We start from the raw sequence: 23,519 nt of genomic DNA, 5'->3' as shown, positions 1-23,519 counted from the left end.
AAGTACTTTTTGAAGTGTAGTCACTGTTGTAAAGCCAACTCCAGGGACCCTCCTCCTGTCGAAATGCTTAGAACATGGCCTTGTCATAAGCAACACCTTGTTCCATCAGAGAGACAAGTACAAGGCTTCATAGCAGCACCTTCACTCCAAGCACTGGCATCTGCTGGACTACATCATCGTCTGAGCGAGAGACCGCAAGGACATCCGCATCACCTGCGCCATGACAGGAGCTGACGATTGCTGGACAGACCACCGCCTAATCCACTCTGTCATCTCCATCAATGTAGCCTCAAAACAGCGGCGGCAACAGAAGCAATGCCGCAGGAAAATTAACGCTGGAGCACTCAAAGACCCTGCTAAGAAAGCCCTATTCAGCCTGCGCTTCACAACAAACCTGATGACTCCCAGTGATGCAGAGACACAGAGTGCCCACAGCGTCTGGTCTGCACTCAAGGCCTCCATAATCAGCACCTGTGAAGAGACGCTCGGTCACTCGACCAGGAAACACCAAGATTGGTTCGACGAGAATGACCAGGAGACCCAGGAGCTAATAAGCCGCAAGCGCAAGGCATTCCTGATCTGGAAACAGCAACAGAACTCGAGAGCAAGAAATCAGCTCTACAGAAGCCTGAAGGCCGAGGTCCAACAAAAAACTTGTGACCTAAAGAACAGATGGTGGGTGGAGAAAGCGCAGGAGATCCAGCAGCTAGCCGACAACCACGCCATGCGTGGATTCTTTAGCGCAGTCAAGACCATCTACGGCCCAAGCACCCAAGGTCCTACCCCACTGCGGGCAAAGAACGGAGAGGTACTCATCAAGGACAGAGAGACAGTCAGTGCCCGCTGGAAGGAGCACTTTGAAGATCTCCTTAACCGCGACTCTGTCTTCGACACGAGTGTCCTCAACTCCATCCCACAGCATGCTACCCGCCACCATCTCAGCACAACCCCAGCCCGGCATGAGGTTGAAAAGGCCATCCGACAACTGAAGAACAACAAGGCCTCAGGAACAGATGGAATCCCTGCCGAGGCACTAAAGCTTGGCGGAGAAGCACTACTGGCGCGAATTCATGAACTAATTTCTCTTATCTGGAAGGAGGAGAGCATGCCAGGGGATCTCAAAGAGACATAATTGTGACCATCTTCAAGAAAGGTGACAAGTCCGATTGCGGTAATTACAGAGGAGTCTCCCTGCTGTCTGCTACAGGGAAAGTCATCGCAAGAATCCTCCTCAATCGCCTCTTCCCAGTGGCCGAAGAGCTCCTCCCAGAGTCGCAATGTGGATTCCGCTCACTAAGGGGCACAATGGACATGATCTTCACCGCGCGTCAATTACAAGAGAAATGCAGGGAACAGCACCAACCGCTGTACATGGCCTTCTTTGATCTCACAAAGGCCTTCGACACTGTCAACCGTGAGGGATTATGGAATGTCCTCCTCAAATTCAGCTGCCCTCAAAAGTTTGTCACCATCCTCCGCCTGCTTCACAACAACATGCAAGCCATGATCCTGACCAACGGTTCCACCACAGACCCAATTCATGTACGAACTGGGGTCAAGCAAGGCTGTGTCATCGCACCAACGCTCTTCTCGATCTTTCTTGCTGCAATGCACCAACTCACCTTCAGTAAGCTCCCCGCTGGAGTGGAGCTAATTTACAGAACAAACGGGAAACTGTTCAACCTCCGTCGCCTCCAGTCCAGATCCAAGGTCGTCCCATCCTCTGTCGTCGAATTATAGTATACAGACGATGCTTGCATCTGCACTCACTCGGAGGTCGAACTCCAAACCATCGTCAACACCTTCACCGAAGCGTACGAGAGCATGGGCCTTACACTAAACATCCGTAAGACAAAGGTCCTCTACCAACCTGCCCCCGCCACACAGTACTGCACCCCAATTATCAAAATCCACAACAAGGCCTTGGACAACGTGGACCACTTTCCATACCTCGGGAGCTTACTGTCAGCAAGGGCAGACATCGACGACGAAGTCCAACAGCGCCTTCAGTGTGCCAGTGCAGCCTTCGGTCACCTGAGGAAGAGAGTGTTTGAAGACCAGGACCTCAAACCCGGCACTAAGCTCATGGTCTACAGAGCAGCCCTCCTGTATGCCTCAGAGACATGGACCATGTACAGCAGGCACCTCAAAGCACTGGATAGGTACCACCAACGCTGCCTCCGCAAGATCCTGCAAATCCATTGGCAGGATAGGCGCACCAATGTCAGTGTTCTTGCTCAGGCCAACATCCCCAGCATCGAAGCTTTGACCACGCTCAATCAGCTCCGATGGACGGGTCACATTGTCCGCATGCCCGATACGAGACTCCCAAAACAAGCGCTCTACTCGGAGCTCCGGCACGGCAAGAGAGCCCCAGGTGGGCAGAGGAAACGCTTCAAGGACACCCTCAATGCCTCCTTGAAAAAGTGTAACATTCCCATCGACACCTGGGAATCCCTGGCCCAAGGCCGCACAAAGTGGAGGAGAAGCATCCGGGAAGGCGCCGAACACCTCGCCGGGAGCAAGCGGAAGCCAAGCGCAGGCAGCGCAAGGAGTGCACGTTAACCCAAGCACCCCACCCACCCGCCCCATCAACCACCTGTGACAGAGACTGTAGCTCCCGCATTGAACTCATCAGTCACCTGTGAAAGGGTTCAAAGCAAATCCTTTCAGTGTTTAAAATGCAGGGCAAACAAATTACTTCAGACAGAGGAAAAAGAGAGGGGTCATGTGCAAGATCACTAAGAGCTGAGAAGAAACCAGGTGGCAATAAACCAGCCCAGCCCAAGGACATTATACAATGGAGCCTTACAAGAACAGGATAAGACACAGCCACCAAGCTACACACAGCTAATGCTGAAGTGTGAGAAAGATTTAATAAAGCTGTCAGCTAAACTTAAAGTAGTAACATAAAGAAACAAAATGGCTTGCGTAGATTATTAAAGAAGCCTCAGCCTAGCAAATATGGTCTGGCAGCCTGTAGAACCAGACTTCATAATCCAGGTGGCAGAGATAAGAAACAGAACAGAAAGAATGGGCTCAGTTACAAACGAGTTGTTGATACTGTAACCTATGACCTGCAGCCCAGTATTGCAGACCAAGAAGGGTCACGAGGGCCTAACCGCCAGAATCATTGCAGGGGAGGATTAATTAGCTATTGTATTGAAGGGGTTAAATTGAACCCTCTCAGAATTCGGACAGCCGAGGTGACCACTACTTAAGTGATGCCAGCAAAATTAAAATCAGAACAAAGGAGTGAGGTCATGTGAAAGTGACTAAAAGAAACCAGGTTGAGATAAGAAATATCACAATAAAAATTGACTTACGTAAAAAGGCAAAACTAAACAAAGAACAATGTGAGAAGCTTCGAAAAACCAAGATAAGACGCAGTTGTGGGACCAGACAGAATATGTGCGTTTTGCGTAAGCGATAAGGAATATGCTGCTTTAGTTAAAAATTGTAGACACAGCAGAATATAGGGATCATGGGAATTTGACCTGTGACCAAAGGCATAGTAAGATGTAACTAACCTTTACTAATACTGAAAAGAATCCATATGTGATCAGGTGATTATTGTAATACAATGTGATCAGGTGATTATTGTAATACAATGTGATTGGATGAAAATAGAATAAAAAGCTGTACCAACCAAGAGAGGATGAGAAGGTGCTCACACAGACTGTGGGGTTTGAGACGCTTCTCCCAGAGTTCTGATAATAAACTGCATCTTTTTACTTTTACATGGTTTAGATGTGAATTTATTTTCACCACAACAAATTGGCGCTGCGAGCAGGGTACTTCGGAGCTGGAAGACCGCCTGTACCAGTGAACAGGGCGAGTAGTCAAATCTTGACCGTCCAGAAATTCGATCACTCGGAAGGGTGGTGTGACAGCGATGCAGTACCAAAAGAATCTGGTATCCGTGACGGGTGAGAGATGCAGTTTAAATAGTGGATAAGTTTAAATTAGTTCACCCACAACTGTGTGGCTGTTCATGGTTCCAACACCATCATCAAGTAATTTACTGTTTTCTGCAAGAATGTGCTATTTTGTTTTGTTTGTTTGTTCATAGCTTTACAAAAGCAAAGCTTCTGCCTTAAAGTTACAGTTGCCAATGTGCTTGGAAGAAAATTCATTTGAATGTTTACAAGATCTGGATTAAATTGGAATTATGAGGGGACCACGCTGCTTCTTGCATTGCCCTTTTAAATTCTGCTGCCTGGGTTTAGCGCCAAATGTTTGCATTAGGCGCGAAGCGGAAGCTGTGCCGCCCGGGTGGGGAGTGAGTGTGTGAGGAACTGAGAGAGCGGAGCACCGGGGGGAGAGCGGTCTGAGGGCAGCAGCGAGGAGACAAGTCCTGGATCCCGGTAAGAAGCAGCCTCACACACTCGGTACAAGTTTCAGTCAGAGTTGAGTTTTACATTTGCGATCGTTTCAGTTTCACCTGCTTCAGTGTTTCGGTGCTCCCTATTTTTTCCTATTTGTCCCTGGAATGTGGGCCTCGCTGGCAAGGCCTGCATTTATTGCCCATCACTAATTCCTGTTACATTTTAATGCTGGTTCCTGAATTTATAACAGATTCTCATGTCTGGGGGCAATGAGATCTTACCCTAGACCCCCAATCTCCGAACCCCCAGACCCCAACCTCCCAGGTTCCGACCCCCCAACCCCCCCCAGACCCCAACCTCCGAGACCCCGACCTCCCCCGACCGCGACCCCCCGGACCCTGACCCCGACTCCGAGACCCCGACCTCCCCAGGTTCCGACCCCCCAGACCCTGACCCCCCTGGACCTCGACCTCCCGGACCCCGACCCCAGACCCCAACACCCGGGACCCCAACCTCCCAGGCCCCACTTCTATCCCTGGGAATAGCGTGGATTGGGCGATCAGCTCCAGAACCTGGATTCTGGGGTGTGTGGATTGGGGAGGCTGGGGATTAGGGAATGGGGGGTGATTGGGATGTAGGAGTGGATTGGGGGGGGTGGGATTTGAGGCAGTGGGGATTGTAAACAGTGGAGCAGAAACAGTTTTGAGGGAATTCCTTGCCTTATAATCCATAATTTAAGGTACAATTAGTATCTTTCCCTTGTTCTGCCCAGTGACTCATGGAGACGCTTTAAACTCTGTAACAAAGCACAGCAATAACAAGTCAGAACAGGACCCACTCGACAGCTGTACACCGGCCTATTAATAACTCTGCAAATGTCCCACATCGCTGTCATATAAAACCCAACCAACGACTCAGCGGTGGAAAGTGATCGTTTTGTCACTGTTGTCACTATTCCCCATTTTTTTGCCGTGTTTCTGTGCTGTTTTACTGCCTGTTGACAGGCCGCCAGTTACACAGAACCGAGCACCTTAATTATAGAATTACACCGCACAGGAGGAGGCCATTCGACCCATCGTGCCTGTGCCGGCTCTTTGAAAGAGCTCTCCAATCAGTCCCACTCCCTCTCTCTTGCCCCACAGTAGGGGGACCTGCGAGCACCTCACCCAATCCTCACTTGCAGCTAGACAGGGAATGCTGACTGGCTATTCCACTACGTGGGGCACACAGTCTGTTCCGATTCCTTTCCCTCCCCAATATACCAAACACACACATTTTTCAGTTGTACTAATAGGGCAGAGCCATGGGTGGGCCTGGGCGGGACACGACCCGCCCGATTAACAACTGAACCCGCCAAAATCCTGCCCAGGGGGCGAGCATAAAGTAGCAGAGGAGCTTAGATCCTCCCAAGTTAGCAGTCAGACATGAGCAGAGCGTAAACTCACGCTACGGGGAGATCGAAATGATGGTAAGATTACACGGGCGGGCGTGGGGCGACCCTCCAATCCTACTGTCCTGTGTACCCGTTTCTGAAATGTTTCAACACTTCCTCCGTTGGGCTAATTGAGAGGGAGAGACACCGAAAACACAGAGGCGACTTGAAGCATTCGTACAGGGCTTGACAGGGTAGATGCAGAGAGGATGTTTTCCCTGGCTGGGGAGTCTAGAACCAGGGGTCACAGTCTCGGAATAAGGGGTCGGCCATTTAGGACTAAGATGAGGAGAAATTTCTTCACTCAGAGTTGTGAATCTTTGGAATTCTCTACCCCAGAGGGCTGTGGTGGTTCAGTCGTTTAGTATATTCAAGACAGAGAGCGATAGATTTTTGGATATTAAGGGAATCAAGGGATATGGGGATAGTGTGGGAAGGTGGAGTTGAGGTAAAAGATCAGCCAAGATCTTATTGAATGACGGAGCAGGCTCGAGGGGCTGAATGGCCGACTCCTGCTCCTATTACTTATATTCTTATGTTCTTATTGAACTATTCAAACAACATAATTGGCTAAGGGACCGAAAGCAGAGAGTGTTCTGTTCATTAATAACTAGTCGTTTTTATTAAGAACAGCTAGCTTTTGCTAGACACTTTATTGAGCACATGTGGACTAGGTGCAGTATCTGTAGAGGCCTCCATCTTGACTGCTGCCTTGTGGGTGGCCTAGTGCATTGTGGGTAGCCCACACTTTTATATACATACAGCACCACCTAGTGTACCATTCCAGAATGACAGGTTACTGATCATTACATCCCCCTTTCTTTGAGGTTAAACAAAATCAGTATCAATCAATAACAACATAAACATCTTCAACAGTCAATACATTTTCAATGTAGTTTTCTTTGTACTCAAAGATTAAGTCTATCAGGCTTTTTTACTTCACGTGTGGATCTTCTCAGCACAGGTAAGTCTGATGTGTTTTCTGTCCATGCGAACTCATTTGTTTTACGTAGCAGGTCTCGCAGACAGGCTGTCTTGGCTGACAAGTTAGGAATTAACTTTCCAATGAAGTTTATCATCCCCATGATGCGTAGCACTCCTTTTTTGTCAGTGGGTCGGGGCATTTTGAGTTTACTTTTTCCATATCTGGCTCTATTCCTTTACCAGATAGATTATCTCCTAGGAAAGTGACTTCCTGGACGCCAAACTGACACTTGGCTTTGTTGAGCTTCAGTCCATTCCGACGTATGCTCTGTAGCACTTTAGTCAGTCTCTCATTGTGTTCTTTCAGTGTGGAGCCCCAGATGATGATGTCATCAACATAGACCCGAACTCCTTCCAGACCTTCAATTATGTGTTCCATCGCTCTATGAAAGATTTCAGATGCAGATATTATCCCGAAAGGCATTCTGAGGAACCAATACCTGCCAAATGGTGTGTTGAAGGTACAGTATTTGGTGCTCTCTTCATCCAGTTTTAGTTGCCAAAATCCTTGTGAGGCATCGAGCTTTGTAAAGTATCTGGCACCTGACATTTCACTGGTGATTTCTTCTCGCTTGGGAATCTGGTAGTGTTCACGTTTTATGTTTGCATTTAAGTCCTTTGAATCCATGCATATTCTTAGATCATTGTTCTTTTTCTTTACACATACCATGAAGTTAACCCAGTCTGTTGGCTCTTCGACTTTCCTGATGACTCCTAGTGTGGTCATTCTGTCCAATTCATTCTTGAGCCGGTCACGCAGGGGTGCTGGAACTCTTTTTGTGGAGCATGTACCACTGGCTGAGCATCCTCCTTTAGCTGGATCTTGTAAGTGAATGGTTGAACTCCAAATCCTTTGAACACATCCTGGAAATTATTCACGACAGAATCCACCAAGTCATCTGGTCTGCTTATGGCACAGTTTATACGGTAGACTCTCTTGACCAGTTCTAAGTCCTCACAAGCTTTGTCACCCAGTAGTGAATCAAGTCCTTCAGCCACAACAGAAAACATGAGATGATGCACTTTGTCTTTGACTGTCACTTTAAGTCTGCATACACCTAAGCTATCTATTTTCTGTCCATTATAGTCCTTCAGTAGTACTGACTTTTTCTGTATTTTGGGCTTTTCTTTCATATTGTTAATGTCACTCATACTGATTAAGTTTGCTTTTGCCCCAGTGTCTAGTTTCAATGTAACTAATGCTCCATTTACCTGCAGTGGGATCACCCATTTGTCCTCTTTTACTGCATTAACTTTATGTTCAGCATTGTTAATTCCTGAGGGCTGCACATTTTCTGTATCCCTTTTTGATATTGTCACATGACACCATTCCTACAAAACATGTCTCACTTAAATCAGTGTCCTCAATTACATTAACTCGTTGCCCTTTCTTAGTTTTTACTTTTGAAAAGCATTGTTTGGCAAAGTGATTCTTTCCATGACATTTTGTGCACATTTTTTTTTCAAACGCTGGACATTGTTTTAACTGGTGTTTGTAACCACAGCATTTACAATTAGAAATTCCTTCCTCCGATTGCTTTTCACTTCTGTTCTGCCCATGTTTCTTCCCCTTGTAGGACACAGCACCGACAGCAGCACTTACTGCAATCGCATCATCATTGATTTCACAAAGTCTTGGCATGCTTTTGAGCTAGCTCGCTAGCTTGGCATATTTTCACAGCAATTTCCAATGTTAGTTCGGTTTCTCTCAACAACAGACGTTCCCTGACTTTTTTTTAATCATGAATACCAAACACAATCTGGTCACGAATCATGGATGCTTTCAGCTCAGAGAAATTACATGTCTGTGCTTTCAGTTTCAGATCAGTCAAAAAGCTATCAAAAGTCTCATTTTGCTGCTGTGTCCGAGAACGGAAGATGTACCTCTCATAGGTTTCATTCTTTTTGGGAGAACAATGTATCAAACTTCTTTATCATATCGTCTAATTTTTCTCTGTTCTCTGGATTAAATACAAATGTATTAAATACCTCTATCGCCTGTGGGCCTGCAACCATGAGCAGCAACGCTATTTTCCTTGCGTCTGGCTTCGTACTGTACCCGATGGCAGCAATGTAGAGTTCGAATTGTTGTTTAAAAGTCTGCCAATTGTAGTAGACAGTTCTTGTGAGTTTCAAACGCTCTGGTGGCTTCAAATTCTCCATGTCGCGTTGCACAATATTCAGCAGATCTTACCAATCCTGGTACCATGTTATGTTCATTAATAACTAGTCGTTTTTATTAAGAACAGCTAGCTTTTGCTAGACACTTTTTATTGAGCACATGTGGACTAGGTACAGTATTCGTAGAGGCCTCCATCTTGACTGCTGCCTTGTGGGTGGCCTAGTGCATCGTGGGTAGCCCACTCTTTTATATACATACAGCACCACCTAGTGTACCATTCCAGAATGACAGGTTACTGATCATTACAGAGAGTAGTGGTGAACGGTTGTCTTTCAGACTGGAGGGAAGTGTACAGTGGTGTTCCCCAGGGGTTGGTATTAGGACCACGGCTCCTTTTGATAGATATTAATGACCTGGACTTGGGTATACAGGACGTCATTTCAAACAACAACAACAACTTGTATTTATATAGCACCTTTAACGTAGTAAAACGTCCCAAGACGCTGCACAGGAGTATTTTAAGTCAAAAAATTTGACACCGATCCACATAAGGATAAATTAGGGCAGGTGACCAAAAGCTTGGTCAAAGAGGTAGGTTTTAAGGAGAGTCTTAAAGGAGGAAAGAGAGGCAGCGAGGCGGACAAGTTTTAGGCAGGGAATTCCAGAGCTTGGGGCCCAGGCAGCAGAAGGCACGGCCACCAATAGTTGAGCGATTATTAGGGTTGCAAAATTCTGGGAATTTTTAAAAGAGGAAACTTTCCATGGGAATTTTTGGGAATTTTGAGATTTTTTGCACACTGATGGTTTTTGTCTCTGACCCTTATATTATCTTTGTCGTCAAAATAGACTTACTGTTCCATACAAATAAAAACAGGCTTTCAAAGCTTTATTTAGGTTATAATTTTGAACTTTATTGAACCCCTACAAAAAAGACCCATCTAAAATAAAGAGCGTCAGCTTATTTAGCCTGTAATTTGTCCTTATTTTGTCCCTTAGAGTCATAGAGTTTTACAGCACAGAAAGAGGCCCTTCGGCCCATCGTGTCTGCGCCGCCCATCCATCCCTGTCCAGTCTAATCCCATTTTCCAGCATTTGGTCCATAGCCTTGTATGCAATGGCATTTCAAGTGCTCATCCAAATGCTTCTTGAATGTTGTGAGGGTTCCTGCCTCTACCACCCTTTCAGGCATTGAGTTCCACATTCCAACCACCCTCTGGGTGAAGAAGTTGCTCCTCAAATCCCCTCTAAATCTCCTGCCCCTTACCCTGAATCTATGCCCCCTTGTTATTGACCCCCCTAGAGGAGTCTTCTACTCCTCATTGCTCCTCCTGATTCTCTGACATCTGAGATAACTGCAACACAGTTTGCCATCGCTATTGTTTCTTTGAGCTTTCCTTGGACTCTGTTATACTCAGCCTCCAGCAAATAAGTAGACAAAGCATGTCTGGTGGGAGGACAGTATGCAGGGCGAATAACATTGAAAAATCTCTTCCAGTATACATTGGCTGTGAGCATGAGGGGTGAGCCTGTTGCATATACAGCTCGAGCAAGGCACTCATCTGCATTCTTCTGGCTATGGTTATCCATTGTATCAAAGAACCTTCCAAGTGGGCCAGGAGTTGCTGATGATAAGGAGCCTGATGCTGAATGAGAACCATCATCTTCTTGAATGGAAGCAGAGGAACTCTGGGCTGACTGCTGTGAGCTTTGAGTGAAGTTGTTGCATTTGGATAAATGCTGCTGCATCTTTGTGATTCTTTACATATGGCTTTCTACAGTGTTTGCACATGTACACAGTCTTTCCATCTTTAATGCCTGGGGTAAAATGCTTCCACACATCCGACGGTAAACGTGGCATTGTTCTATGCAGAGAAATAAAGGGCATTCATCTCTGTGTCGAACTGCGGTCGATCAGCACGATTGCAACAGGGTGAGTACATTTTTGCTGATGCTCCATGTGATGGAAGCATGACCTGTACACACACGACGCTACATCACCAATAGTGTATTATTTTGTATATTTTAAATTGAAGGACAACAGAGTTCAACAAGTAACTGGTTTATTTGGTATAAAGTCTGATTTACTTACTGCATCATCACAACATCAGCAGAAAACAAAATGACTTCCCTCAGGACCCCTAACCTGGATCTTTAAAAAACTATAGCAGTCTTACAGATGCCTGCAGGCCAATCACAATTTGATATGCAAATATTACAAATAGAGGGAGCTAATCACTGATCCACTCATCCAACCAATCAGGACACATTTGTTCACAGTCACACGCAAAACTTGTAATTATTAAAACAAGCCAAGTAAGAAGATAAACATATATTGATTAAGAAATTCCTTAATAATTAAGATTCCATCTCTGTTAGTAATTTTAAGAGAGGACCTGTGGAAAAAAAAGAAAGAAATACAAAAGAAACAATATTATGCTAGCATATGCTTTTTTGGGCCAAATTCCCAAGCTAAACTTCCCGTGGAGAATTTCCGGAAATTTACCGGAAACTTTCCACCCCTTTGCAACCCTAGCGATTATAATCGAGGATGCTCAAGAGGGCAAAATTAGAGGAGCGCAGATATCTCGGAGTTGTGGGGCTGGAGGAGATTAGAGAGATAGGAAGGGGCGAGGCCATGGAGAGATTTGAAAATAAGGGTGAGAATTTTGAAAGTTTGCAGATGACACGAAACTCGGAAATGTAGTAAACAATGAGGAGGATAGTAACAGACCAGGAGGACATAGACAGACTGGTGAAATGGGCAGACACATGGCAGATTAAATTTAATGCAGAAATGTATGAAGTGATGCATTTTAGTAGGAAGAATGAGGAGAGGCAATATAAACTAAATGGTACAATTTTAAAAGGGATGCAGGAACAGAGAGACCTGGGGGTGGACGTACACAAAGCATTGAAGGTGGCGGGACAAGGTGAGAAGGCTGTTAAAAAAGCACACGGGATCCTTGGCTTTATTAATAGAGGCACAGAGTACAAACGCAAGTTAGTTATGCTAAACCTTTATAAAACACTGGTTAGGCCTCAGCTGGAGTATTGTGTCCAATTCTGGGCACCGCACTTTAGGAAGGATGTCAAGGCCTTGGAGAGGATGCAGAGGAGATTTACTAGAATGGTTCCAGGGATGAGGGACTTCAGTTATTTGGATAGACTGGAGAAGCTGGGATTGTTCTCCTTAGAGCAGAGAAGGATAAGGGGGAGATTTGATCGAGGTGTTCAAAGTCATGAATGGTTTCAATACAGCAGATCGGGAGAAACTGTTTCCAGTGGCAGGAGGGTCGGTAACCAGAGGACACAGATTTAAGGTGGCCTCCTCCTGTGCTGTATTCTATGATTCAATTAAATAATTAGTATTGACCTCCGACCTTGAGTCATTGGCCAAGCTTTTATTCCCAGCTCTGTCACTGACCGAACAGCATCCGGAGCACGGACCCCAGCAGATTCTTTATCTTCTTCCCCCAGAGCCTAAGGGTTCTGAGGTGCGTTACATATTGCCCCCAATAGGCCAGGTTTTCATCCCAAGATCTTCCTAGTTTGTACGGCTCAGGTACGCAATCTCTTTCAATGTCCTGGGCCAATATTTATCCCAGAACCAACATAACTGAAACTCCAAGGGTTAGATTATGAGGAGCGATTACATTAACTAGGCTTGTATTCCCTGGAATATAGAAGGTTAAGGGGCGATTTGATTGGGGTTATTAGAATTTTGAAAGGAATTGATCGGGTGGCTGGAGAGAAACTTCTTCCACTGGTGGGGGAGTCTCGGGCAGGGGGACAGAACCTTCGAATCAGAGCCAGGCCATTCAGGAGAGAAGTTAGGAAACACTTCTTCACACAAAGGGTGGTAGATGTGCGGAACCCTCTTCCACAAAAAGCAGTAGATGCTGGGGCTCAATTAATAACTTTAAATCCAAGATCAATAGATTTTTACTAGACAAGGATATTAAGGGATATGGAGCCAAGGCAGGTGGATGGAGTTAGGATACAGATCAGTCACAGTCTCATTAAATGGCAAAACAGGCTCAAGGGGCTGAATGGCCTATTCTTGTTCCTAAGCATTTGGTCACTATCACATTGCTGTTTGTGGGAGCTTGCTGTGCGCAAATTGGCTGCCGCGTTGTCTACATTACCACAGTGACCACACTTCAAGAAAGTACTTCATTGGCTGTAATGTGCGTTGGGGCGTCCTGAGCTGAACTTCTGACTGATTATAAGACCTCCTACTTCCACCTCCATAACATCGTCCATCTCCGCCCCTGCCTCAGCTCATTGGCTGCCGAAACCCTCATCCATACCTCAAAATGGCTGCTGTAAGGATGACTGCTCCATAGGTGAGCTCCTCATTGTTCATCTCTATCCATGGGAATCTCTGCCATCCTTTGCCCTTTCTCTACCAAATCTCCTCGCTTCCACTGTTCAAGTTCCCCTGGCTCCATCAGTTGGTGCATTTTTAGCTCTAATTACAAGTACAAATAAACTTTTAAACCGCCATTACCCACCCCCCACCCCTGCTTCTCACTCAGCTGCTGAATTCTTTTCTCAACTTGGTTTCTGAACTCCTGGGCTTCTCTGGACATCTAGACTACATTTCCGCTTGGACTACACTGGGTTACACTATCAGACTCATCTGCTGTGTCTCTGATTCTGCTGCTAAAATTTTTTTTTAATAACTTTTATACTGCGTCCGTCTCTCTGCTGAACTGGTTCTACTGGTTTTTCAGCTTTGTTGGTTTCTGGCTAACAGCTGCTGTTTCGCTGCTGTCTGGTGACTCAATTTACTGGTTTTTCAGCTTTGTTGGTCACTGGCTTGTGGTTTTATTTTTTCTCCGCCGCTTTTGATCTACGGTGACCTCCAACTTGCGTCAATTTCGCCATCATCTTCTGCACCGCTCCCGATTCTCATTCCAACAGCAACAACCTCCATCCTCGAACTCGCTACCCTTCACATAGCTTCTGGACTTCACTCGCCTGCTACACCTGTCTCCGAACTTGGACAACGGTTCGTCGATGCTCCGTGCTGACTCCATCCTGCCTACATTAACTTTATCCCTCCACGGGGTCTCTGACTTTAACTCTGGTCTCCATATTGTCTCCAACCTAATCCCTGCTACTCCCAGGAAATATGTATCCCATTAATTAATTAATTACCGTATAACCAGCCCTATGTAACCTGAGTTTTTCCCTGTTTCCATTCACGTGCGCACTGTGTCTGTCGCTCTGGACCCAAGCCATTCACTTCTATTTCCACTTTTTTCTCCCACCGTTTCCTTTTCTCTCTATCCCTCCCGGACCGCTCTCTCCTGTCGTCATGCCTCCTTTCATCTCTCCTCTCTCGGACACTCTGCCCTCAAATCCCTACCCCGATCCTTCATTACTCTTCCACCTTCCTGCTCTCCTGCCGCTGTCCCAGGCTTGACTCCCTCTTCGATAAGCCCACAGCTTCCCTCTCTGCCTCTCTTGGCATCCTCTGAAGGGCCCGTCGAGGCACTCGTCGCTGCCTCCTTACGAGCAGCAACCCCAACTGTCCCATCCTACTCTCTCGACGACCTGCGTGACGGTGGGGGCTAATCTGGCCAATCTCCTCCAAATCCAGCTCATCCCTCCCAGCGCTGACCCAGTGGATGCTGGCAGTGGATCAGCTATCACCGATCCTCTCGGCATCTCCCTCCAGAATGTCCATTTGGTTGAGGGGTGATGACACCTTACCCTTAAATGAAGCCTCCCCGCCTGGCGAGACCTTCCACCACTTGCCCCACTCAGACCGCCGTGGTGGCGGTGTGGCTCTCAATCACCAAATCACACCTTGGTCTGTCCCCCGACTCTTCCGGCACTTTCTCCTGCTTTGAACATCTCACCTTGTTCCACCCCTCTCGCCTCTCATTTAAAGTTTTCGTTCTCTATCGCCCGACCAAGTACCATAAAATTATATTACCGAGCTATCTTCACTGCTCTCCTCCCTCAGCCTCTGCGCTGAGTGATTTATAAGTATATTAAGGGCAAGAGGATAACCAGGGAAAGAGTAGGGCCCATTAGGGACCAAAGTGGCAATCTGTGTGTAGAGCCGGAAGATGTAGGTGAGGTTTTAAATGTATATTTTGCATCTGTGTTCACTATGGAGAAGGACGATGTAGGCATAGAAATCAGGCAGGGGGATTGTGATATACTTGAACAAATTAGTATTGAGAGGGAGGAGGTACTAGCGGTTTTAGCAAGCTTAAAAGTGGATAAATCCCCAGGCCCAGACGAGATGTATCCCAGGCTGCTGTGTGAGGCAAGGGAGGAGATTGCAGGGGCTCTGACACAAATTTTCAGAACCTCTCTGGCCACAGGGGAGGTGCCAGAGGACTGGAGGACAGCTAACGTAGTACCATTATTCAAGAAGGATAGTAGGGATAAACCAGGGAATAACAGGCCAGTGAGCCTAACATCAGAGGTAGGGAAATTATTGGAAAAAATTCTGAGGGACAGAATTAGTCTCCACTTGGAGAGGCAAGGATTAATCAGGGATAGTCAGCATGGCTTTGTCAGGGGGAGATCATGTCTGACCAATTTGATTGAATTTTTCGAGGGGGTGACTAGGTGTGTGGATGAGGGCAGTGCAGTTGATGTAGTCTACATGGACTTCAGTAAGGATTTTGACAAAGTCCCGCATGGGAGACTGGTCAAGAAGGTAAGAGCCCATGGGATCCAGGGCAATTTGGCACATTGGATCCAAAATTGGCTTAGTGGCAGGAGGCAGAGGGTGATGGTGGAAGGTTGTTTTTGTGACTGGAAGCCTGTGTCCAGTAGTGTACTGCAGGGATCGGCGCTGGGTCCCTAGCTGTTTGTAGTGTACATTAATGATTTAGATACGAATGTATGAGGTATGATCAGTAAGTTCGCAAATGACACGAAAATTGGTGGAGTGGTAAATAGCAAGGAGGAAGCCTCAGGCTACAGGACGATATAGATGGGTTGGTCAGATGGGCAGAACAGTGGCAAATGTAATTTAACCCTGAAAAGTGCGAGGTGCTGCATTTTGGGAGGACTAACAAGGCAAGGGAATACACAATGAATGGTAGGACCCTAGGAAGGACAGAGGATCAGAGGGACCTTGGTGTGCATGTACATAGATCCCTGAAGGCAGCAGGACCGGTAGATAAGGTGGTTAAAAAGGCATATGGGATACCTGCTTTCATTAGCCGAGGCATAGAATATAAGAGCAGGGAGGTTATGATGGAGCTGTACAAAACCCTGGTTAGGCTACAGCTGGAATACTGTGTGCAGTTCTGGTCGCCACACTATAGGAAGGATGTGATTGCATTGGAGAGGGTGCAGAGGAGATTCACCAGGATGTTACCTGGGCTGGAGCGCTTCAGCTATGAAGAGAGACTGGACAGGCTGGGGTTGTTTTCCTTGGAGCAGAGAAGGCTATGGGGGGATCTGATTGAGGTGTACAAAATTATGAGGGGCATGGATAGTATAGATAGAAAGGAACTTTTCCCCTTAGTAGAGGGGTCAATAACAAGGGGGCATAGATTAAAGGTAAGGGGCAGGACGTTTAGAGGGGATTTGAGGTAAAACTTTTTCACCCAGAGGGTGGTTGGAATCTGGAACTCACTGCCTGAAAGGGTGGTAGAGGCAGGAACCCTCACAACATTCAAGAAGCATTTAGATGAGCACTTGAAACACCATAGCATACAAGGCTACGGACCAAGTGCTGGAAAATGGAATTAGAATAGGCAGGGTTTGATGGCCGGCGTGGACACGATGGGCCGAAGGGCCTCTTTCTGTGCGGTATAACTCTGACTCTATGACGGAGTGACTTCTCATCCTCGGTGATTTCAACATCCATCTCAATTCATCACGCTGTCTCTCCTCTGAGTTTACTAGCCTCCTATCCTCCCTTAATCTCTCCCTCCGTGTAAATTCCCCAACCCATATCCACGGCCACCCCCTCGACCTTGCCCCCCCTCGTGGCCTCACTACTCCCGTCGTGCCAATCGTAGATACGGCCATTTCTGACCACTTGTATCGCTCTCCACCCTCACCACCACCTTCGATGCCCTAGTCCCTATTAAAACAATTACCCTCTCTCACCCTGGCCGTTGCCCCGGGTACGGCCGTCATCTTCGCTCCCTTAAGTCTAAGGGACACAGGTTTAAATGGATATGGCGGACAACTGGTTTATTCATTCACCACCAGATCAGGCTGGCCAACATAAAGCATTATCGGGCCCTGCTCTCGTCTGCCAAAACTGCTCACTATTCCAGAATCATTCTGCAATGCAAAGATAAACCCCGGCTTCTATTCTCTACTGCTAACAGTCTTCTTAAACCCCTCTCCCCTGTCTCCTCCACCCTCACCTCCAGCAACAAGTGTGAGGCGCTCATGGACATCTTTGTCTCTAAGATTGAGACAATCCGTTCAGCTGCCTCTGCCACTTCCCTTCCTTCCCCTAGCCCACCGGCCCAAACTTCCTCTAAGGTTCCCCCCTGCCCTCGCCCTGAACCCATCTTTCTCCAGTTTCTCTCCGATCTCCCCTCATGACCTCTCCGCGCTCATCTTGTCCACGAGACCCGCTTCCTGCTCCCTTGACCCTATTCCCACCAAACTGCTGACCACCCAACTTCCTTTTCTGGCTCCCATGTTAACTGATATTGTTAACGGTTCTCTTTCCTTAGGTACTGTCCCCCTCTCAAATCTGCCATCATCACCCCGCTCCTCAAAAAAACAAACCTCGATCCCTCAGTCCTTCCAAACTACCGCTCCATGCCCAACCTCCCTTTCCTCTCCAAAGTCGCCTCCCAAATCCATGCCCATCTTTCCAGCAACCCGTGTTTTAAACCCTCCAATCAGGTTTCCGCCCCTGCCACAGTACCAAAACAGCTCTCGTCAAAGTCACAAATGACATCCTTCTCCAACACCTCTCCACCGTCGTCCAGCTGGGTGGGACTGCACTCGCCTGGTTCCATTCTTATCTATCAAATCCTAGCCAGAGAATCACCTGCAACGACTTCTCTTCCCTCTCCTGCATCGTTACCTCTGGTGTTCCCCAAGGATCGATCCTTGGCCCCTCCTATTTCTCATCTACATGTTGCCCCTCGGCGACATCATCCGAAAACACAGCGTCAGTTTCCACATGTACACTGACGACACCCAGCTCTACCTCACCACTACTTCTCTCGACCCCTCCACGGTCTCTAATTGTCAGACAGCTTGTCCAACTGGATGAGCAAAAATTTTCTAAAATTAAATATTGGGAAGACCGAAGCCATTGTTTTCGGTCCCCGCCACAAACTCCGTTCCCTGGCCACTGACTCCATCCCTCTCCCCAACATCTGTCTGAGGCTGAACCACACTGTTCACAACCTTGGTGTCATATTTGACCCTGAAATGAGCTTCCGACCACATATCCGCAGCATAACAAAGACCGCCTACTTCCACCTCCGTAACATCGCCCGTCTCCGCCCTTGCCTCAGCTCATCCGCTGCTGAAACCCTCATCCATGCCTTTGTTACCTCTAGACTTGACTATTCCAACACACTCCTGGCTGGCCTCCCACATTCCACCCTATTGAGGTGATCCAAAACTCGGCTGCCCGTGTCCTAACTTGCACCAAGTCCTGTTCACCCATCACCCCTGTGCTCATTGACCTACATTGGCTCTCGGTTAAGCAACTTCTCGATTTCAAAATTCTCATCCTTGTTTTCAAATCTCTCCATGGCCTCGCCCCTTCCTATCTCTATCGTCTCCTCCAGCCCCACAACCCCTGAGATATCTGCGCTCCTCTAATTCTGCCCTCTTGAGCATCCCTGATTATAATCGTTCAACCTTCGGTGGCCGTGCCTTCAGCTGCCGAGGCCCTAAGCTCTGGAATTCCCTGCCTAAACCTCTCCGCCTCTCTTTCCTCCTTTAAGACGCTCCTTAAAACCTACCTCTCTGACCAAGCTTTTGGTCACCTGTCCTAATATCTCCTCCTGTGGCTCGGTGTCAAATTTTGTTTGATAATCGCTCCTGTGAACCGCCTTGGGACGTGTTACTACGTTAAAGGCGCTATATAAATGCAACAAGTTGTATTAGTCCAGGCCTCTGGATTACTAGTCCAGTAACATAACTAGTACACCGCCATACCACGCACCACATCCAATCTCCTCTTTACCTTCTTTGCTCTAATGAAACATGACGCTCGGACCCTCTCCAAGGTGTCACTTTTGTCTGCGCTCTTCACACTCTCTGTTTTCCATGTTTGTGAATCATTTCCAGAACCAGGGGTCACAGTCTAAGGATAAGGGGTAAGCCATTTAGGACAGAGATGAGGAGGAATTTCTTCACCCAGAGAGTGGTGAACCTGTGGAATTCTCTACCACAGAAGGCAGTGGAGGCCAATTCATTAAATATATTCAAGAAGGAGTTAGATATATTTCTTAAGGCTAAAGGGATCAAGGGATATGGGGAGAAGGCAGGGACAGGGTACTGAATTTGGATGATCAGCCATGATCTCATTGAATGGCGGAGCAGACTCGAGGGGCCGAATGGCCTACTCCTGCTCCTATCTTCTATGTTTCTATTGCTGTATCACATTCTCCTTGGTTGCTCTGATTTGCACCGTCTCACATGGTTCTTGTGACTGATACAAAATTGGTTTAATTTTTAAGTTTTTTTAAATTGGTGTTTTTGTTTCCAGAATCTTTAACCTGAGCCAAACATTCTCCAAATGGCAGGAAGAGCTGCGAATCGTGGGAAAAAGCAGGGAGCTAACCCGAGCCAACCTGTGCCTCAGGAGGGAGCTCGGCTTCCTGGGACTGAAGCAGCCGGTCCGCGGGCCTCGGGGTCTAGAAGCCAGGGAGCGAGGGCAAAAGGTGGTGGTCTCAGCTCAGCCAGACCGTCAAGTGCAGGAAGACCTCCAAACCCAACCACTAGATCCAGAACCGCTGAAGCCCAGAGATCCGGCAAGACGACTACCAGAGAAGCAGAGAGTAGCAGTCCTGGTGCCACACAACCCACCCTGGCTGCTGGTAACGCCAGCCCTGGGTCCAAGGCATTGGGCAAAGCGACAGGCTCCAAAAAACAGCCTGGCCAAAAGAGTCAACCCAGCATTGCCCCACACCTGGAGAAGATCAGCCAGCAGAAGGCAGCGGAGATCGAGGAAGTGACCCGCGGACAAAAGCAAAACCCGGTCTGGTTCGAACAGCGCAGAAACCGGATCACTGCCTCGAACGCGCACAAGGTTTCCCACTGCAAGTTTGTGAATGGGAAAAGCACCGAGGTCCCGCAGTCCTACCTGAAGTCCATCGTGGGCCAGGGCTCAAATGTTTCGACGCCCGCGATGAAATGGGGGGTCGATCAGGAGCCCGTTGCCATTGAAAAATATGAGTTAGCGAATTCCGGGGACTCCGGGCGAAAAATATCCGTCAAACCATGTGGATTGATCGTAGACCCGGCGAAGAGCTGGTTGGCCGCCAGTCCTGATGGGCTAGTGGTCGACAAGGCAACAGGAGATACCATCGGCCTGGTGGAGGTCAAATGCCCCTACAAGCACAGGAACCACACCATCAACAAGGCTTGTGAAGACAGGGCCTTCTGCCTGGAGCGTCACGAAGGCGATCTTCAGCTGAAGAAGGATCATGCCTACTTCACCCAGATTCAGTGCCAGCTGGCGGTCACCGGCCTCCAGAAGGCCGACCTTGTGGTCCACACCGACCGTGAGACCGTCGTGGTCCCGGTGAAATATGACGGAGAGTTCTGGGAAAAAACCGTGGATAAGCTGGAAGAGTTCCACACCAGAGCAGTCTTGCCAGCATTACAGCAACAGAACCCGGTGTTGGCAGGCGAAGAGTAGTTCCGTGAAATACTCACTGGGATACCTTGCGCCGCGTTTAATATTCCTGCTCTTCAAACGCGGGGGAACTACTCTTCAAGAAAATGCCTGAGAAAAATGTTTCAATGAAAAATTCAAAGTGGCCTTTTCGACAGATTGGTGTGAAGTGAACACATGGATTTCTCTGCTTGTTACCCAGGAACGGTTACAGATCTCCCGTGATGTAAACGGTCACATAACGTTTGAGGAATCATGTTTACACAATGTATTGTGTATGTATTATGCATGTATAACATGTTGCTTTTTTGAGAGAGGAAGCATATTGGGACAGGACGGGGAGAGGTAATTAGGGTGGGAGGAGGCTCGTGCGGAGTATAACCGCCAGCAGAGACCAGTTGGGCCGAATGGCCTGTTTCTTGGCTGTAAATTCTATAATTCTTGGTGATAAAACATGAACAGTTTTGCCTAAAGAGAAGTTGGGGGGAAATTGGTTTAAATACGGCCCCTTCCACCTCAGTTCAAATCCCACCTAGGTTTATGGGATTAAATTCTCCTGAGGACCCCCAACCTCCCTCCCCACCCCCAGCCCAAGGTTTCACGAAAGACGAATTTTCATGCCCCAAAATAAGGAAATCCCCTGCCCTGAACATGTTTATATATCTGAAAGTGTCAGTTTGGCTCAGTGGGTCGCACTCTCCCCTCTGGGTCAGAAGGTCGTGGGTTGAAGCCCCACTCCAGAAACTGAGTGCCTAATAAGAACATAGGAGCAGGAGTCGGCCATTCGGCCCCTCGAGCCTGCTCCGCCATTCAATAAGATCATGGCTGATCATCGACCTCAACTCCACTTTCCCGCCCGATCTCCATATCCCTCGATTCCCCTAGAATCCAAAAATCTATCGATCTCAGCCTTGAATATACTCAACGACTCAGCATCCACAGCCCTCTGGGGCAGAGAATTCCAAAGATTCACAATCCTGAGTGAAGAAATTTCTCCTCATCTCAGTCTTAAATGGCCGACCCCTTATCCTGAGACTCTGCCCCCTCGTTCTGGACTCCCCAGCCAGGGGGAAACAACCTCTCAGCATCTACCCTGTCAATCCCCCTCAGAATCTTGTATGTTTCAATGAGATCACCTCTCATTCTTCTAAACTCCAGAGAGTATCGGCCCATTCTACACAATCTCTCCTCATAGGACAGCCCTCTCATCCCAGGAATCAATCTCAAATCAAAAAATCAAATCAAATCAACTTTTTATTGTCATTGTTAGTGCACAAGTGCAGTACAACGAAATGTAGGCTTGCGGCTTCCGAGAGTGTACACTTAGATTAAGACATTTAAACATTCAACATACATCTGGCTTGTAATACATTAACATAAACATAATAAAGTGCATTGGCAGATGTGCAGGCTTTAGAGTTTATTTGTGGAGTTCAGTAGGATGACAGCCCTGGGAAAGAAGCTGTTCCTAAATCTGGTCGTACGGGTGCGAATGCATCTGTAGCGTCTCCCAGATGGCAGGAGGGCAAACAGACTGTGGCTGGGGTGGGTAGGGTCTTTGATGATGGACCGTGACCTCCGTAAACAGCGTTTCTGGTATATGTGCTCTATGGTCGGTAGCCGGGTGCCGGTAATGCGTTGGGCAGTTTTGACTACCCGCTGCGGGGCTTTCCGGTCATCGTAGCTACAGCTGCCATACCATACTGTGATACAGTTCGTCAGGATGCTCTCTATTGTGCAGCGGTAAAAGTTAGAGAGGATCAGGGGTGACAGGTTACATCCCTTCAGCCTCCTTAGGAAATATAGGCGCTGCTGGGCCTTCTTCACCAGAGAGGAGGTATTGAGGGACCAGGAGAGGTCTTCCGTGATGTGGACTCCGAGGAACTTAAAGCTGTCCACCCTTTCCACCACAGCCCCATTGATGTGGATGGGGGTGTGACTTCCGCCTTTAGACTTCCTGAAGTCCACAATGATTTCTTTGGTTTTCTTGACGTTGAGGGCCAGGTTGTTATCGGCGCACCACTTCACGAGATGCTGGACCTCCTCCCTGTAGGCTGACTCATCGTTGTTGGTGATCTGGCCTACTACCGTGGTATCATCCGCAAACTTGATGATGGTGTTGGAACCATGACCAGCCACACAGTCGTGGGTGAAGAGGGAGTAGAGGAGGGGGCTCAGCACACATCCTTGTGGGGCCCCCGTGTTCAGGGTCAGTGGGGGGGAGGTGTGGTTACCTAATTTGACAGACTAGGGTCTGTTTGTTAGGAAGTCCAGGGTCCAGTTGCAGAGGGAAGTGTTCAGGCCAAGGGTTTGGAGTTTGGTGGCCAGCTTGTTGGGGACAATAGTGTTGAATGCTGAGCTGTAGTCTATGAACAGCATTCTGATGTAGGTCTCCTTACCATCTAAGTGATTCAGTGCAGAGTGTAGAGCAGTTGTGATTGCATCCTCCGTTGATCTGTTTGCACGATAGGCAAACTGGTGTTGGTCAAGAGAGGCGGGAACACTGGCTTTGATGTGAGCCAGGACCAGTCTCTCGAAACACTTCATTATGATGGGTGTGAGTGCGACAGGTCGATAGTCGTTCAGGCACGTCACAGCCGTTTGTTTTGGCACAGGAATAATGGTAGCGGTCCTGAAGCATGTAGGGACTACTGCCTGGGCCAATGACAGATTGAAGATGGCGGTGAAGACATCAGCCAGCTGATCAGCACATTCCTTGAGTACCCGTCCAGGGATGCTATCCGGTCCAGCAGCTTTACGAGTGTTCACTCCGCGTAGAACACCCCTCTAGTGAACCTTCGTTGCACCGCCTCCAAGGCAAGTATATCCTCCCTTAGATAA

General features: G+C 47.8%; 1 protein-coding gene across 5 annotated transcripts; it reads left to right on the top strand.

Moving 5' to 3' along the window:
* Positions 1–4,258: 4,258 nt before the first annotated feature.
* On the top strand, positions 4,259–22,081 carry LOC147115382 (uncharacterized). 5 transcript variants are annotated; one of them, XM_085989651.1, is made up of 3 exons: positions 4,265–4,367; positions 7,052–7,194; positions 19,548–22,081. In XM_085989651.1, exon 3 carries the CDS (start codon positions 19,578–19,580, stop codon positions 20,700–20,702), a length of 1,125 nt encoding a protein of 374 aa, XP_085845777.1. In that variant the 5' UTR covers positions 4,265–4,367; positions 7,052–7,194; positions 19,548–19,577; the 3' UTR covers positions 20,703–22,081. The 5 variants fall into 5 exon arrangements, with proteins under 5 accessions (XP_085845775.1, XP_085845777.1, XP_085845776.1 ...); XM_085989650.1 differs by having other exon boundaries at positions 7,052–7,205; XM_085989652.1 differs by lacking the exon at positions 7,052–7,194 and adding an exon at positions 10,645–10,796 and having other exon boundaries at positions 4,277–4,367.
* Positions 22,082–23,519: the final 1,438 nt, after the last annotated feature.

The sequence above is a fragment of the Somniosus microcephalus genome, chromosome 6 (assembly GCF_052327205.1).
Source record: "Somniosus microcephalus isolate GS21.2 chromosome 6, FLI_Smic_1.0, whole genome shotgun sequence".
Taxonomy (NCBI): Eukaryota; Metazoa; Chordata; class Chondrichthyes; order Squaliformes; family Somniosidae; genus Somniosus; species Somniosus microcephalus.
This window is presented reverse-complemented; position numbering and strand designations above follow the sequence as displayed.

Excerpts from the sequence above, each read along its gene's own strand:
- LOC147115382 (XM_085989649.1), top strand. The coding sequence starts at position 19,578 with ATGGCAGGAAGAGCTGCGAATCGTGGGAAAAAGCAGGGAGCTAACCCG.